The following is an 18,197-nucleotide window of genomic DNA, read 5'->3' as shown; positions in this document are numbered from 1 at the left end:
CATTAGTCAGAAACTTTTTCCTTTATTTACTATCAATAAAGCAGTGTAAATATTTACATACAATATATGTATAGAATGAGATTAAAAAATAGTAAGAATTCTATAAAAATTACTTTGGTAAACCCTAAATACCTAAATTTAGTCAGTAAGGAAAGCAAAGGGCTGTTTTATTGCTGATATTTTATAAACAATGATTAATAACATACAATTCTTGACAATGACTAGCAAAATGTCGACCGATACAAGCACACCCTCAAATTTTAAATACTCTCATAAACAATTTCGTTAATCACCAATAAAACTGCAAGCCCCAAAATAAATGAATCTTACAAAATACTCATGATAATATTGCAATACTTCTACGCGAGGCGACGCCACCGTTCGTAACATTGTCCAAACTCGACCACTTTTTCAAGCCGTTCTTGATCGCTTCGGCGGTGTATTTGTCCTCCTTTACCCGGGACATCGCTTCCAGTTTTTGCGCCCTCTCCTTACTAAGAGGTTCACTAGGGAATGTCAGATCGTTAGCCTCGGCCAAGGTGCGTAGGTCGAAGTAATACTTTGCGTACACGCTTGACGGCACGTTAATGTTAAACTGTAACAGTTCCAAGAACTGACGTTCGAGCTCGTTCATGTCTTCTACTGTCATCTCTTTGAGGATCTGGCAGTAGTCTACGTTCCAGACTGCTTGGTCGTCCCATACTTTTGAGGCTAATAAAATAGCACCTGGAAAAATAATTTGTGTGAATGATTTTTAAAAACTTTTAATACATTTGTTATTTCAAATAGATGATTTTTGATAGCTACATTATTTTTTTTTATTATTAGTAAAGTCAGAGTTAAAACAAGCTTTATATTCAAAAGATATTACATCTTGTTGATAAAGCATAGTATATTTAATATGATATACCTAGATTGAGAATTACACAAATAACAAAAACAAATATTAAGATAGAGCAGTAAAAATTCCCTAATTTAATAGCAATACTAAAAGAAATAGATAAAATAAAATAGGGAATTAGAAACTATCACTCATTAATGTTATAATAAGCCTTATCCATACAATCCTCTCAATGAAACTTCTAATTAGAAGAGTCAAGAAGTATGACTGCCATAACTGAACATATTACTTGAAAAAATGAAGCAAATAAAATACTAGGTTTTAATCAATTTTACTGGGAACTGTAATCTCAAAGTTTGTTTAAAATGGTTCGTTAGTGTATAAGTATCATATTATAAAATGTGTTCACTATTTAATAAAAATGAAATAAAAAATTCTTTATTAAGATTTACTTGTCTAATAAGTAAGTGGCCAATACAATATTCTGTCAATGGTGTTAAGTCATGAAGAGGATAGTGTAATGAAGAATTTGGGTGTTTATCTGGACACCTCATTGATTTTCCTTTCTCACTTTTATCAAATGATTACTAGGCTGTGTGTTAGGATTTATTAATAAAACATGTAAAGATTTTAATGTGTTCCACTTAAAACATATATGTCACCTTTGTTAGGTATATTCTGGAGGCAAAATTATTGGTGTTTCTCAATAAAGAAATTATGTTTCACTTATGTGCAACATGTATTCAGTTTTAAATGAATTTTCTAGTCTTTTCCCTACATTCTTTTTTGCTTTAGATTCCAAGGGATTTCTTTGTGTTTGTTTATAAAATTGCTTCCAGGTGGTTGAAGTGATAATTTCATTCTGCCATGCAGTTGAATGCAAATTTATTACAGCAATCAGGTAATTTTTAAAATCCTTCCAGGGAACTAAAATGAGTTTCATCTCACTAAAGTGAAAACTGACTTCAAATGATGGGAAAAAGGAATGATTAATTATACTATAGGGGATATTATAGATAACACCTTCGGTAATACATATAAAAAAAATTACCAACCCACTACTCATGACTTCAAACTTAGAATGTTTGGTTGGTTAATACTGAAGAAAATAATAATAAACATAATTAGATGTAGTGTTTTGTGGGTAAATTGGTCAAATGCTTAAGAAAACTATTTATTTCTAGCCATTATTTTAAATTATATTCATCTACAGAGCTCTGCAATAGATAGGGAGAAATGGTGTTCAATTTTTTTTTAATATTAAAAAAAAAAATATAAAAGTTTACATTTACGTATGTAAATCATAATATTTATGTCATAGAGTTAGTTTTATCATAGTTTTTCCTTTCCCCCTTTTTTGAAACTCTATGACAAGTAATTATTAGTATCTGTAAGTGGCCTTGTAGCTGTTGATACTTCTTAATAAAATAAATAAACAAAAATAAATAAATTATTATTAACATACATAAATGTATATAAATAAGTTATATTATTTTAACAAATATTTTATAAAAAACTGTTAACACCATTTATCTCAATCTAATGTAGAACCCTGAAGATGAATTAAATGAAGTTTTTTTTTCAGCATTTGACCAATTTACCCACAAAATACCACATCTAATTTACAATCTTTGGTCACCATTTCATAAAAATAAGTAAACATCATATCTGTTTTGGGCTAAAATAAAGAAGTTAACTTAGTAAAACCAAAAATATTACCAAAAGATTAGTAAAAATTGTATGAAAATGACAAAAAGCCACAGCAATAACTAATAGATGTTAGTTTCATATGTTCTGAAATAAACTTTACTAAATTTAACATACAAACCTAAAACAATTCTTTTCCAATTTGATGGTTGGATATCTAACTCGGCATAGGTCAACAACCTTTCTAAATACACTAAAGTTATAATGGCACATTCAGCAGTAAGTTGAGCAGCATTAAACAAAGTCCTAATAAATTTATAAATATATCTATGTTCTGGATTGTGCTTTTCATAATCTTCACTCACACCTGCTGTGGACAACGGATATAACTTTTCATCAAATATATCAATTTCCCTCTGAGATGTCCGATTTTTTATATGATAATATATAGCTAAAGCAACACATTTAACTGAATTTTTTAAATTAGGCTGAGATACTGTGCTGTCATCCAGATAAATAGTTGAACACGAACTGCTCTTTTTCAAGGGTCTAAGATCAGCGATTTGGTGCTGGCTACGCCTTCTGATCATTCCATTTTCAATGGCTGTTTTTGATCTTTCTATGAAAATGGTTTTTGCCATCGGGTCTTGTGAGGGATCCTCTTCTCCATCATCTCCCTCCCGTTCACTAATATGCTGTAAATTTGATACACTGATTTCTCCTTCATGTAGGGTCTCTTCAATGGGCATTATGACCCTATGGCTAGCTTGGGGACTAGAATAAGAGCAGCAGCTAGTCTTATTTCCCATTTTGCTTTTGATTTCAACACTTTATACTTAATTTAGAGCATAAATTTTAATATTAATCATGAAATTTGTGTGCATTGCTTGTTGTAGCACTTATCCATGTTGAGTATTTTGTAATTAGATTTTTCAGGGTTTTAACTCAGTCAAGTCGAATACATTATCTTTTATCTTATCTAGAATATATTGAATCAAGCATATAAACTAAGAAAACACTGTATACCCACTCAAATCAACAACAATAGTTGTTTCTACATGTTTTGATGTTCATTCCACCGGCACCCTGTCATCAAAATGATTAATTTCTCTACGAGCCTTAGTCTTTTAAACTATATTGAACTTCTGTTGAACCTAACTATTTTAACTTCTGTTTATTTAAACAAAATAATGCAATTTACATGGGAATATTTGCATTTTCAATTCACTATATTATTTTGTCTCGTCGAGAATCGTCTTCAAAGATGAAGTTATGTTATGTTTGACAGCTGACAGTTATAATTTATTATCAGTCAACTGTCAAGAAGTAATCAGGAATGCCAACACCCTAAAGCGAGGAACATACGCCCAGAAATGGCGGAATAAAATTCCGCGATTGATCAGTGTCCTTTCAGTCAGCATTGCATGAAAATATTCATGTTGTACACAAGGGCTTAAAATGCCTTTAAAACATCTAAGATCAGAAAATTTTCCTTGGTTTAATCCAAACTTTGATTTACCGCTCTCTGTATCGCCGTCTAATTAGGTTGTCTTAAAGATCATATTATTCTAATCGAATAAATAATCAAAGTTAGAGCTGGAAAATAGTGAATGATATACGTCGAAACAGTCATTATTATTTACTTGAATGCCAGAATTATTCCTCGATAAATTAAATAGTTTGCAAAGGGATTTGAATCTCTTTACTAGATCCAACATGTTCAGATTTCATTCTTCTAATTAATCAAGATGAGTTTAAAAAAAACTTTACAACTCATTAACAACAAAAACCCATTATTGTCATTCCCTTAACTAAGTTGTACTATTTTCCAAGAAGGGAAGTCCGGGTGATGCAGGAAACTATACAAAAAACATGAGAAAGAAGAGCAATTGGCCGCTCTACGCAATGTTATAATACAGTTCTGTTTTGTGACCTCAGCAACGCTTTTGCCTGTGTCGTGCCATCGAATCCTTCTAGATATGCTGAAGTTCTATAATTTTAATCCAAAGAGTTTCCAACTCTTAGAATCTTACTTCACTGATAGGCATCAGTGACAGGTATCAAAGCGTCCGATATATAGTGGTTTGGAGTCAACAAAGCAGGAAATAATCTGCCTCTTGTGGGCCCCAACATATTTTAAATCCTTTTTGCTGATGACACCACTATCTATCTGTTACTGGCGGTAGACCCTTTTGTGGTGGAGATGGCTGAGAGATGGTTTATTATATCGAACAGAATAATAATACACAAGGAGAAGACAGGTAGAATGGTTTTTGCTCTAAGAAGTGTTGACGACTTTAATGATCAAGTCCAATTTACCAAATTTATTGGTGACACTTTATCGCAATAAGTATCAAAAAATGCCTACTTTGCAACTTTTCATGCCCAACTTCCATATGCTTTACTTGTTTGGGATTATGCTGAAAGCCTCTTTGGACTGCAAAGAAAGGTAATTTGGACTGGGTTATAGGGATGACTGTAGGGCTACATTTACAACTCTCGGAATACCCACCAGTGGCGAAGCGTGAACTTTTTTTTCGGGTAGACAAACAATAAAAATCGTTAATTAGAAAAAAATGTGTATTCAATATTATTCATTTTAATGAAATAGAGAATGAAAGCGCATGAAATATTAACTCAAAGAGAAAATTATGTAGTGATATAAAAAAGAAAAAAAATAATTACTACTAGCATAAAAAGATAGATAAATAAAAATAAATACTACTTACAAAAAAACACAATATAGGTATAACTATAACTTATAAATCCATAATATCCATTATTTTAAAATTAATTAAAGACAAATAAAAACACAACTAAAATACTATTGCTAATATCGAACAGTCGTTTATAAACAACCACTAAAAAAACCTGTAAGATGTATTGCGGCTAACCAGATCAAGCGTGTCCATAAACAATACCCTCAACAGCATAATAAAATAGCTGGTCGACTTCGATAGACAAAAGCTCAAATGTCTTTCCCGCGAGTAAATTTTGCATACGTAATAGGCTGACCTCTGACACCTGCTTGATGCATATATGGTTCGATTAATTGCTCTAAATTTCGGAAGACAAATATCAATGTGTCTTTCTGGGGCTTGTATACAATAATTGGGTGTCAGCCCTGCATTTTTATTTTAATTGGTGCGTCAGGCGGGGCGCGCCTTAGATATTATAGATAGATAGATATTATAGCCGTTTAGATACTATATAATAATAGTAAGGAGCGACTACGTTCTGTGTTAATTTTTTTTTAATTGTAATTCAACAATTACATGAAATAATTACGTAATAAATTAATGACAAATAACTGGATAATTTTGGGTAGACAGTGTCTACCTTGTCTACTCGTACGCTTCGCCACTGATACCCACACATCCTCCTCTCTACATTCTGGAGTGTATGTCAGAAAAAATATTCAGCAGCTTGCTACACATAGCAGACAAAGATAATATAGTACCACCTTACCGGAGTATAAAGAGGTGTCAAGATGGTTAGGGCTTCTGGACAATAAAATATTTAACAGTTTTACTAAATGAAGTAAAGTTTTTGAGTGTAAAAAAAATAAAACTAATGCTTATAGACAATGTATTATTTTTTCCCTCTGTTATAGAAATAGTTTTCAGTATTTTAAAATTTCAAATTATCACCCTGTATATTTTACCGTTTTTTTTTTAAATTATTGCGTTCAGCGTCCACATGACAATTATCAGATGACGCACATATAAATTCACCTTAACTAACTGTCACAACATAACCTAACTTTTGTCTGTTGTATTTGTTTTATTTTAATTATATTGTTCCTGATGTTTATTTGTCTCCCATTTCCGTTTATATATTTTAATCAATTTCCTGCACACAAGAGGCGTTACAAAACCTTGAAACATTCGGGTCGAGGTTAATCTTATCGCTATGGGGTAGATAGGGGATAACAAATCTGGCATCTGGGACTAAATTTTTAAAGATAAAATCAAACTGCATTTGAATAAAATGGAATTTATTGAATTTATAACGATACCAAAGCTGGATGGAGTAATATTGCACTCTCCTTTCCAAGAACCAATCGATGGAACCCTTTGCATTACTGGCCATCATTTAATTTTATCAACTCGGAAGGAAAATGTACAGGAACTTTGGGTGAGCATTGTCTTCTTCTTAATAGCACAATCCAACTGTTAATTTGCTTAGTATAAAGTAATTCTAACTAAAAATACCTATTCCAGCTTTTAATACAAGCAATAGATGCCATAGAAAAAAAACAACAACCAAATGCCCAACAGAATAGTGGTTCAATCATATTAAAATGCAAAGATCTTCGCCAATTACAATTGGACATTCCAAGTAGCTATGATTTTCAAACTGTTTATACTTCTATAGAGCGTCTTGCCAATTTAGAAAGGCAAGAACTGCTTTATCCATTCTTCTATAGACCAATGTATAATATCTTAGAAGATGGCTATACATTATTTAGGCCAGAAACTGAATATTCTAAATTGCTTGCAAGTGATGAATGGAGAATATCATATGTAAATCAAAATTTCTCAGTTTGTAGGAGCTATAATTCGGTTTTGGTTGTCCCAAAATGTATAGATGATAATACTTTAATTGCTGCCGCTAGTTTTAGAGAAGGAGGCAGGTTTCCTTTATTAAGTTATAGATGTGATAATGGTAAGTTTAATAAAAAAGCTTCTAAGTACAAAAATATGGATTAATGTAAGCAAAAATGTTTTCTTTTTTTATGTATAAAAAACATTGTTTTATGTGGCTTCTCATGATTTGTTTGTTTATTAAATTTTTGATATTATAATAAATTAACCTGGACATTCTAATTTCTTAGACTAGAAAAATAAAACTTTTAGATTAAAGAGAAAATGGGCACTTATACATGCATCATTAGGAGAAGGGTAAATAAGCTTAGAAATATTTGAATTTTTTTTTTAAATTTAGAATATCAGGTACTTTACTATACTTGTTTATACAATATCTTGTAAAGTATGTAATACATAGAAAGTTAAATATAAGTAACATGCTTGGTTTTCATTATTTAAAATAAAATTTCAAATATTTCTAAATTTCATACAATTTGAATTTAAGTACTTGATCAATAATTTCAAATCATAATTGCAGTTCCATAAATAGACTTAGAAAAAAAAGGATAAATGCACAGAACTGAATGAACTTTTATCTGCAAAACATAGAGTTAATACACAGTTATGTTTCAGTTCAATCATAATTTTCAACCCTATAGAAACAGTCTCTATTAAATTTTTAGGTGCTGTTCTCATGAGATGCAGTCAGCCCCTAACGAGTAACAGCAACAAAAGGTGCAGATCAGATGAACGAATCCTAAATTCCATACTTGGGCCATATAAAAAGGGATACATTATTGATACAAGAAGTCCCGGACTGATAAATCACTATAAAAGTAAAGGAGGTGGTACAGAACCAGATGGCCACTACCCTCAATGGAACAAAATATTTAAGAACTTAGACAAGCTGGTCAAGTGTGACGGGAGTGTGCTAGAACATTTCAGCAAACTTATTGATGGTATTTTTAACATTTTTGATATTGCATGATCTAGGTAGGTTTTGTTAAACATAGTATTTTTTGGTCCATCAAAAAAGCAATTTTACTAAATTTAGCTTAAGGTTGTTTTTTTTTTCATGACAGTTTATTTAAATAATCTGTGGCTAATGTGTAGTAGTACACTAAGATAAAATGTTGGATATATTAATAATGTTTAAAAAGAAAGGAGATTAATGAACAAAAAAAATAGTAAAAACAAATACACCAAAATATGTTATTATTTAAGAGTAATTATCTGAACTTTAACTTATTCAAGTTGTTCTCTAGCAAGACTTATTTCTTTAATTGCTAAAGCATAAAATTCCCTAATTAAAAGAGGTTAAAATAAGATTATTCTTTGTATATTTTTTTTAATGTCACATTTTTTTAATTTCTTTATTTGTAATCTACTAATCCACCTTTTGAAACTATTTCTACTATTTTCTTTCAGCAACAGTTTAAATATAGAACAAAATTCAATATTGTCAAATTAACAGTTTTTAAACATGCTCTCTTAGTGGTTATAAGATGCAAGCAGTTTACTTAATAATAATAAATAAACATTTATTATGCAACAACATTTTACCTAAAAGGTAACATTCACATAATGTGTTCTTTCATGCTACCTGAAAAATACAGTATTAGTGGGTAGTTCCTATACAACACTACTTAATGCTAAATTCACCACTTAACATTACAATAAAGGTATTTATGAATCTAACAGAAAAGACTTGTATTTCTTCTTGAAAGTGAGTATGACCTTGTTAACTTATATTATCTTATCTTACTGTGAAATAATCTGAAAGATATTTGGGGTACCTAGACTTGTAAATTCTATAAAACAAACTGACGAAAATGTAAAGCTAATCTCTGTTCATGTTTTCGTATTTTGTTTTGAACATGCAGTTACTCCCAAAAGTATTTGAGCAACAAGTATTTTCAATAATATTATTACATTATAATTATAATAAATAAAATCTGCAACCTAATCATAATTACGAATATTTCTTAATGACTATCGAATATAATTACGATATATTTAGTTTGAAAAAGATGTACATAGTCAAACAGTATTGCATGTTACAAAACTAAAAAAACATGAAATCTCTCAAAAGTATTTGGACAGTGCATAAATTCTTTTAATAAAAAGGTGAAATGTAAGAAAAAATCAGTATGCATCTTTGTTTACATTTAAGGCAACATGTCGAGTAGTATAGAAAAATAAGCAATAACGTGCGCACACACAAAACTGAAATGGAGAGAAACTATAATAAATTTGTTTGAGGGTGAAATTATAATTAATTTGTTTAAAAAGAGTCAAACTTATCGGAAAATAGCCGAAACTGTAAATAAATCATGCTCTACCATTGGATATATTGTGAAAAAAATTAAAGATAAAAATTTAGTGGGAAATAAACATCAATCTGGTCGTCCAAGGAAACTGACTCTTCGTGATAAACACTTCATAATGAGAGAGATAAAAAAAGACCCGTTTATTAGTGCCCCGAAAATTGTTTCGGAACTACAGAGAAGTTTAGGAAAAGAAGTTGGATCTGAGACAGTTAGGAGAGTTATAAGAAAAAACCATTTTCATGGCAGAATAGCGAGGAAGAAGCCACATGTTAGTAAAATCAACAGACAGAAACGTGTAGCTTTCGCAAAAAAATGCATAAATGAGCCCTCTGAGTTTTGGAATCGCGTGGTTTTTTCGGACGTAACGAAAATAAACGTTTTTTCATCAGATGGCAGAAAAATAGTGTGGTGTAATCCTGGTACCTCCTTGCAATCTCAAAATATTTGTCCCACCGTGAAACATGGAGGCGGTTCCGTGATGTTTTGCAGCTAGTGGAGTAGGAAATATCTGCCCAATTGATGGAATTATGGACAAACACAAGTATTTGGATATTTTAAAAACCAATTTACGCCAAAGTGCTTTGAACTTAGGTTTAGAAAATATTTATGCTTTTTTTCAAGACAACGACCCAAAACATAAATCGGAAATAGTTAGATTGTGGCTAGTCTCTAAAGTTTTGGATTTTCCCCCTCAATCACCAGACATTAATCCTGTTGAAAATTTATGGCAGGCATTGAAATCTAAGGTTCAAGCATATAATATAAAAAATAGGCAAGCTCTGATTAACCAAGTTTTAAATGAATGGAATAAAATCTCTGTAGATGTCACTAGTAAACTTGTTCAGTCCATGCTTAAAAGACTTAGATGTGTCATAGAATCGAACGGTTTTCCTACTAAGGTATTTATTGTATTGTATATATTTAATTTTCTAATTGTCCAAATAATTTTGAGATATAAAATTCGTTCTAAAAATTAATGTTATTAGTTTTTTGTTTTTAATTTAATTTACTAAATAATAGTATAGGATTGTTCAGTAGTCTTTAAGAAATATTCAAGATTATTATTAGGTAGCATATGTTATTCATTATATTGTAAAGTGAGATTATTGTTAAAACTAAATTTTGTCCAAATACTTTTGGGGGTAACTGTATGTTGGTGTAATGTGGTCAAATTTTTGTATGTTGAAAACAAATTTCAAAGAGGCATTTTGAGCTAATTAAATCTTGCTCTTCATTTCCAAAGTGGGGTAATTGTAAAAAACAAAGTTGCAGTAATCTATCTGTAAAAGAGAGCTTGAAACAAGAGGTTCCACAAGCATTAATTTAATATTAATCTTTAAATTGATACAAACTCTTCAGTAAAACAGAAATGCAGGATAATTTTTTATTGACATGTACTCACCTACCTCATCAAAAATGACATTAAGATTCTTTGCTGATATTGAATAAGGAAAAACATTGCTATTTATATTTAAAGTAGTAAAATTAAATAGAAGAAATTGTTTTTTATTGTATTAGAACCTATGAGTAAGTATCTGCTTTTATCAGCATTAAAATCATCCCATGCTGTCTTAACCATTTAAATATTAAGTGCATTGACATGCATTATAAGAATGAAAAGTTTACTTAAAAACCTTGTTTCAACTATAGCCTGTAACGACACCTCAATAACCACCGAAAAATGGCTTTCAAGGCTAGAGAGCTCCCACTGGCTAACCCACGTTCAAAACGTCCTGAGCACTGCCTGTTTAGTTGCTCAGTGTTTAGATAAAGATGAAGCATCCGTTCTAGTGCATGGCTCGTCTGGTTTAGATTCAACTTTGCTGGTGACTTCTGTGGCCCAAGTGATACTTAACCCTGATTGTCGCACAGTTAGAGGTGAGACCTCACGCTTTCACCTCGGCACAATCATTTAATTTATTTATTTTTAAGGTTTACAGGCCCTGATTGAACGCGAGTGGTTACAAGCAGGCCACCCATTTCAAACGAGACATTCGAACTTTTGTTACTCGAATGGTAAAACCAAAGGGCAACAACCAACGTTTTTACTGTTTTTAGACTGCATTCACCAGTTACACTATCAGTTCCCCTATAGTTTCGAATTCACCACGCAAATACTTATTTTGATTTTCGAGAACTCTTATTTTAGTAATTTTGGTGAGTTTGTTCAAAACGTTTATTTAATAAGTGTTTACAGACAAAATGAAACTTCAGTCTTTCTTTTAAAAAACTGTCATCTATTTCACTTGATTTAAGATTGGCGTAATGATAAATATGAGACTGCTATCATTTTTCTTAGCGTTAATAGGACGACAGTCATACTGATGCTGATATATTTTTTGAATATTTAATACAGTAAAATATTGACTGTACTCTGTCCTTGATAAACACTTAAATATAGTCGAACCTTTGCCAGTTTAAAAAAAAAGGCAGAAGTTTTATTTCCTCCTGTACTTAAACTAAAACATTAATAATATTAAGGAACCTTTATGGGCAACAACGAATGCGAAAGGCAGGAAATGAAGCTCTCTAAAACCACCACCAGTTTTTGGTCATATTTGAACAGGCCCGATGTGATAACGAAATTTTTAAACCCGATGTATGAACCGAACAAGACGGCCATATGGCCTAGTATTGCCCCTGTTAGTCTTCAACTGTGGAGTGACTTATATCTAAGGTCGTCGTATTTAATTTTTAAATGTTTCTTTGGTGAAATTATTGTTTGCAGATGGATCATTAATCCAAAATATCAAAAAAGTGCAAAAGAAAAGATGCATCAACTGATCGAGCGTGACAAGGATCTCAGAAGCAAAGTGATCAAAATGAGGAAACAATTAATTGATCTTCAAAAGGAACTACAAAGTTTGTCTGTGGAAAATGAGGATGAATTAGATGATTAAATTTAGGTACAAAATATATATAGTTTTATATAATGTAAGCAAATTACATACTAAATTTAATATGAACTTGATTATTTATTATTCATTACTGTACTTATTTATTTTTTTTTTTAAATATTCTTTATATGTTTTTCTTCATATGTACAGGGTTGTGTTTTAATAACTCTTTTATTGAATTTGTCAGTTATTAAATCACAATCCTATATAAATCTATAAAGCCATTGCGAAAAATGAAATGTACAAATAGATTTAATGATAATATAAGTATATAAATATATAATAATTTTTTTAATTTCCTTGATGAGCGATTTTTGCTGACGATTTTAAGTTTTTTTTCTTTAATTCACACGATCGAAGACTGAAACCTATACAATTTCGATTTTAATGTTGATAAATTAAGTTACAAAGATAAGAGATGATATCCGAACGTTTATGGATAACCGGTGATAAAGTACAAATAAAAAGCTTTAATTATAATTAATGGCATGAATGCATTTATTTAATTACGTCTATACGATATTTAGACAACTGCAAAAAAGAGTGATCAAATGATCATCAAAAAATGACCGTACAATGGAAGAATTATCCTTGAACTTATCTTTTAAGGTTCATTTCAACTGAGTTCATTCATGAAGGTCATTTTCTTAAAGGAAACCCAGAAAGAGCGAAATGTTTAACATTCAAAATTGTATTTAGAGATTTTTGAGTGATCGTGGCAAATGCTTAAAAAACGCAGTTTCATTTTGGTGAAATAAACGTTGAGTGAAGATACCTATAAAAGTAATTCTGATAAAGGAATGATCGACATTTTATTTATTTAAGTACAAGGCTCTCCTACAGATAGACTAAGCAATCCAATAACAGGAAAGCACAAAGTATCTTATGAATTTAAATACAAGTAAGTGCTTTGCCAAACATTACATTTTCACCAAACCTAACAAATACACCAAGCAATATAAACCTAACTAAACTAACTTATTTAATAGTATCTCTTATAAACAATAAAGAAGCATATATACATATAAATAATGACAATAGGGAAAAAAAGGACAATATTTATCGTTCTTTGCGAAATTAGGTAGATTTTTTTAAGTATCGCTTAAATGAAGCCATACTGGAGAAAAATATATCATTATTCAAATTAGTTTCTTGAAAATTATTAAAACTACGGACGCATCTGAACAATGGAGAGTTAGACAAATAGTTTGAAGAATATCTTGAGATGCTAAAGGTCGATCTATTACGCAAAATATAAGGATTAACGTTGATATGTAAATTTTCCAGACAGAAAGGACAGTCTATTAAATTATTAATAATTTTATAAATCCAAATTGTTTCTACGACTCTCTAAGGGCTTCATATCATAAAATTTTAAGTTATCATAGTAAGTAAAAAAATGTCTTTGTCTATTAAAGCGCAAATTTACTATATTTACAAACTTGCGTTGAACTCTTTCAATTTGGTCAATATATTTGTGATACATCGGATTCCAAGCCACTGCCACATATTCTATAGTAGGTTTAACGAATGCATTATATAATAATATTAATGATGATTGATTACTAAAACCCTTTGTAATTCGAGATATAAAACCTAGATTTTTTAGAGCTTTCTGAACAATATTTTCTATATAAACGTCGAAGAGCAGTCTGGAATCCAACATCACCCCTAAATCCTTAATAAACTCCACATACTTCAAGATAGTGCTCCCGAGATAGACATCACATTTGTTTTGTGTCTGAGATGGTTTTCTGCTAAAAAGTATAGAGTGACATTTTTCTGCATTAATAAAGAATCTATTTAAGATACAGTACCTTTCAAAATTTGCAAGATCAGATTGCCGAGCACGAAAATCTGATACCTTCTTAATTGTTGCAAAGATTTTTAGGTCATTTGCATATGCAAAATATCTACAGGTAGAGAAACATTGACCAATGTCATTTGAAAAAATTGAGAACAAAATCGGTCCCAAATGAGAACCTTGCGGTACTCCTGAAGTTACGGTAGTACAAGAAGACTTTACTCCATTTATTGCAACGTATTGAGAGCGATTTGTTAGATAACTTTTAATGAGTTTGAGTAGGGCCCCGTGCACACCGAAATTCTCCAACTTCACGAAAAGTGTAGGATGATGTACCTTATCAAAAGCCTTGGAAAAGGCGGTGTACACGGCACAAGTTGCCAGACCACTATCCATACTTTCGTTTATACTCTGAATAAATGGTATTAAGTTGGTTATTACCTATCTTTTTTGGAAAAAGCCATGTTGGTTAACATCAATAGCTTCTTTGACCTTAAAGAATAATTGTTTTAACAGCAAAGATTCAAAAAGTTTACCAAAGTGTCTAAGTAGGGAAATAGGCCTGTAATTCCTTACATAAGTTTTTTCTCCAGATTTAAATACTGGCACAATTTGAGCTGTTTTACAAATATTAGGAAAAATGCCGGTGGATAAACATTGATTATACAAAATATGCAAAGGCTCACACAAGCTAGGAGAGAAAAATGAAGGAAAACCGTCTGGGCCAGGTCTCTTTTTAGGATCCATAGATATAAGTGCGTATTTAATGTCATTTATATCAATATTGTTAACTACAAAACATTCTTGACATTGACTAGACTCAATTAAAGTTGGTGTATCAGAAGGTTCAAATACTCCACTAAAATACTTAAAAAAGAGTTCACTAATGTCAACACAATTCGAAGCTTCCTGATCATTAAATTTCATTTTTATTGGTAAGCTTTTAGTGTTTTTTTTGTTGTGAAAAAATTACCAGAAATATTTAACATCTTTGACAATGTTTATTTCTGTTTTATAAATATAATCTTTGTAATTATTGCGTAAGTATATTAATCTTTACTGTTTTGCGTAAATTTGAAAAGTTGTCGTAATCAGATTCGGTATCGTCTGTCTTCGGTACAGTTTCCACATTTTATGTGCCTTTAATTTATTTTTAATTAGATTGATTATGTGTTTAGAAAACCATAGAGGGTATTGTTCCTTATTGATCTTAATTCTAGGGATTTGGTTAATAACAATGTTATCTAAAACTGTATAAAAACATGCAATGTTAATATTTACATCTTTAGATGAAAATAATTTGTCCCAATGGGTAGAAATAATAATTTCATTGATAGTGTCGTAATTGGCATTATTAAATTTTAACTTGGTATATGAATTACTAACAATGTTTTTCTCCGATATTAAATTAACATTTATATCCAAAGACATGTGATGGCTATCTTCAGGCACAAATGGATCCATACTTTTATTTACAATAACTTTTGTAGAATTAGAAATAATAAGATCCAGATTTTATCACGAGCATTAAAGACGTGATTAAATTGCTTTAGATCATTAAAGTAAAAAGCATCAGAAAATGCTTTGCTGCAAGGATCGGTGGCGTTGATAGGCAATAAATCCATAACATTCGGTTTTTGTGACCATATTAAATTAGGTAGATTAAAGTCACCCATTATTAAAAAATAACTATTAATATATTAGTGCTTATAATATTTTCTAGTTTAGACAAAAAGTTTAGGTAGTTATTTACTGCCGCATGAGGTGAAATATAAACAGTGCATAAAAATAATTTTCTGCCCCCCTCTAAAGTAACGCTCACCCATATGTCTTCGATTATTGTGTTAGAATTACACCACTTAGAGACAAGTTCCGTGTGGTATACGTCACGAATCGCCAATAAGACACAGCCACCATCACTTTTGCCACTAATGTTATATCAAGTCTAAAAACGTTATAGTTGTTAGGAAACAGCTCCGAGTCCAGAACGTTGGGATTTAACAAAGACTCGGTTATTGAGATACAGTCGTATAGACAGGTAGACTGATAAAAGTCTACTGTCTAAACTGTCTTTGTCCTAAGGCCTCTGGTGTTTTGGTAGTAAATAAAAAATTGCTGAGACGAAGTCATTAAAAAAAAAATTGTAAGTTGCCACAAGAAATTACGAAAGTACTAATTAGAAGATATGGTTTATAGTGATGCTAGCACGGAAGACAGAGTGTGCTCATTAATAATATTAATGGCTTTGCTGTTCTCGTCCTTCTTTATGAAAACTTTAATTTCTTTCACCCAGGAAAATTTGAAGTTAGAATTTTTACAAAATTCCCTAGCTTTCTTGTGAAGTTGCTTATAGTGGGGTGAAATGTGTTCGTTAACAAATATTTTGGGCCATGTTCAAATCCTAAGTCTGTTGCCTTTAACCCGTGATTTCTTTTCAATTTAGCGGCATTAATAAATTCGTTTCTTTTATACATTTCACATTGATTGTGACAACGGATGCGCTGACCTTAAGTTCATTTTTAAAAATTATTTGTTGGATAAATGTAAAATAAGAAATAAGGCAATTTCAAAATTTGGAAAGCTCGGTAACGATCATCAATGACCTTCAATTTCATCTTAGGTTTATTTAGAAGGATGTTAAAGGTTTGAGGAATAATTTGGAAATATGATTGAAACATTTTACACTATTTGAGTTTATGAGGGCCACTTTGAAGAACACTGACTGTCAAAGCAAAGTATACATATATAGAATCTAAAAAATTTGAACTACTAATATTTCCAATTAAATGTACAAATTTGGGGTCAAATAAAATTAACTGCTAAAAACTAGACTCTATAGATGAAACTATTAAACTAAGTAGAACCCTAAATAAACCTAAACTACAAAATAAGAGCAAAACAGTACAAAAACTATGAGTATACTAAACGTATTTACATTTTCATAATATACCTAGATTCAATTTAAAGAAAATCTGGTGACATGAAATCAGGAGAATGAGATGGACACTTAATATCGAACAATTTACATTATCAGCAATAGATTACACCAAATAACGTTTTTCTTTTAAATTATACCGCACGTTTTCTTAAATAAATCATTAATGTAACATATCTACTTGAAAATATTAATATCATAGTTTCTTAACTAATTTTAGTTCTATTTATTTAATTAGCAGAGTAATTTCATCAAGAATTATTATAACATAGTATGTTCATGCTCAAATACAAGTCAGGCAAAAACTTGCAGTCATGTAGGTAAAAAGTATGATACAATAAAAGCAAATGAAAATAATGATCAGGATGAGGAATCATAATAAGCATGATCAAGGTGATGAATGAGTATAAGAGAAAAAAAAAGTTAAAAAAATTGCCTTCTCTAAAGAAATAATCTTATTTTGGATAAAAAAAAAATCAACTCATCATTTTAATACGCAATAATTATTATTATGCGTCTAAACATTAAAATAAATTTTTTAGCAATTTTTATTTTTTATGCACCAACCCAATATTTGGGTGGCATCAAGAGGTGTTACATCTATATTATATAACATCCAATGTAACGCTTGTGGAAGAATTGGTTGCCAAATTGGCCATTTAATGATGTGGCTATGAGTGAAACACTCATTGATAAAAGCACAAACTGGTAAAAAACCACTAGTTTAGGAAGTTTTAAAAACAAGGAAACCAACGTTCTCCCCTTTTTAAATACTGTTCGTCCTGTTTAGTGTTCTGTATAGTCTCAACTTTCCGAAGCTCGCGCGCGGAGTGAGAGTCCGCGCCCGAGCCTTCAATTTAAATATTTTTATGCGTTTTTTTTTTGTTAAACTTGTTGTGCAATGGTGAGTGTTAGCTTTTATTATTAAAATATATATAGATAGATTATTATTATTTGTACACTTTTATAGATGGCGTGCTCCTGGAGTCAAGAGGAGGCTCGTTTGCAAAAGCTCATGCAAGAATGTTTGGAAGAAGATAATGAGGAGCCAAAGAGTGATTTTGAGGACCAAGAAGAAGACAATTTAGAAAGGCAAGATTTGGATTGTGATACCGAAGAAGAAACTTCGGAGACGGAAGCCACTGATGAAGTCG

At 30.8% G+C, this 18,197-nt stretch overlaps 2 protein-coding genes across 3 annotated transcripts; one reads left to right on the top strand and one right to left on the bottom strand.

Annotated features, from left to right (window-relative positions):
* Window positions 1–2: 2 nt before the first annotated feature.
* On the bottom strand, window positions 3–3,768 carry LOC126743929 (cyclin-Y). Of its 2 annotated transcripts, XM_050451210.1 has the most exons (3): window positions 3,519–3,768; window positions 2,670–3,467; window positions 3–726 (listed from the first exon to the last, which is right to left on the bottom strand). In XM_050451210.1, the coding sequence occupies exons 2-3, from the start codon at window positions 3,295–3,297 to the stop codon at window positions 338–340; spliced, it is 1,017 nt and encodes a 338-aa protein (XP_050307167.1). In that variant the 5' UTR covers window positions 3,298–3,467; window positions 3,519–3,768; the 3' UTR covers window positions 3–337. The 2 variants fall into 2 exon arrangements, with proteins under 2 accessions (XP_050307167.1, XP_050307166.1); XM_050451209.1 differs by having other exon boundaries at window positions 2,670–3,768.
* Window positions 3,769–6,264: 2,496 nt separating this feature from the next.
* LOC126743915 (myotubularin-related protein 9) lies at window positions 6,265–12,599 on the top strand. Its single transcript, XM_050451192.1, has 7 exons — window positions 6,265–6,625; window positions 6,712–7,156; window positions 7,761–8,036; window positions 11,058–11,285; window positions 11,340–11,564; window positions 11,889–12,084; window positions 12,136–12,599. Exons 1-7 carry the CDS (start codon window positions 6,479–6,481, stop codon window positions 12,305–12,307), a joined length of 1,689 nt encoding a protein of 562 aa, XP_050307149.1. The 5' UTR covers window positions 6,265–6,478; the 3' UTR covers window positions 12,308–12,599.
* The last annotated feature ends 5,598 nt before the right edge of the window (window positions 12,600–18,197 follow it).

Source organism: Anthonomus grandis, chromosome 13 (assembly GCF_022605725.1).
Source record: "Anthonomus grandis grandis chromosome 13, icAntGran1.3, whole genome shotgun sequence".
Taxonomy (NCBI): domain Eukaryota; kingdom Metazoa; phylum Arthropoda; class Insecta; order Coleoptera; family Curculionidae; genus Anthonomus; species Anthonomus grandis.
The sequence above is the reverse complement of the archived record's forward strand: the minus strand, read 5'-3'. Positions and strand labels throughout refer to the sequence as shown.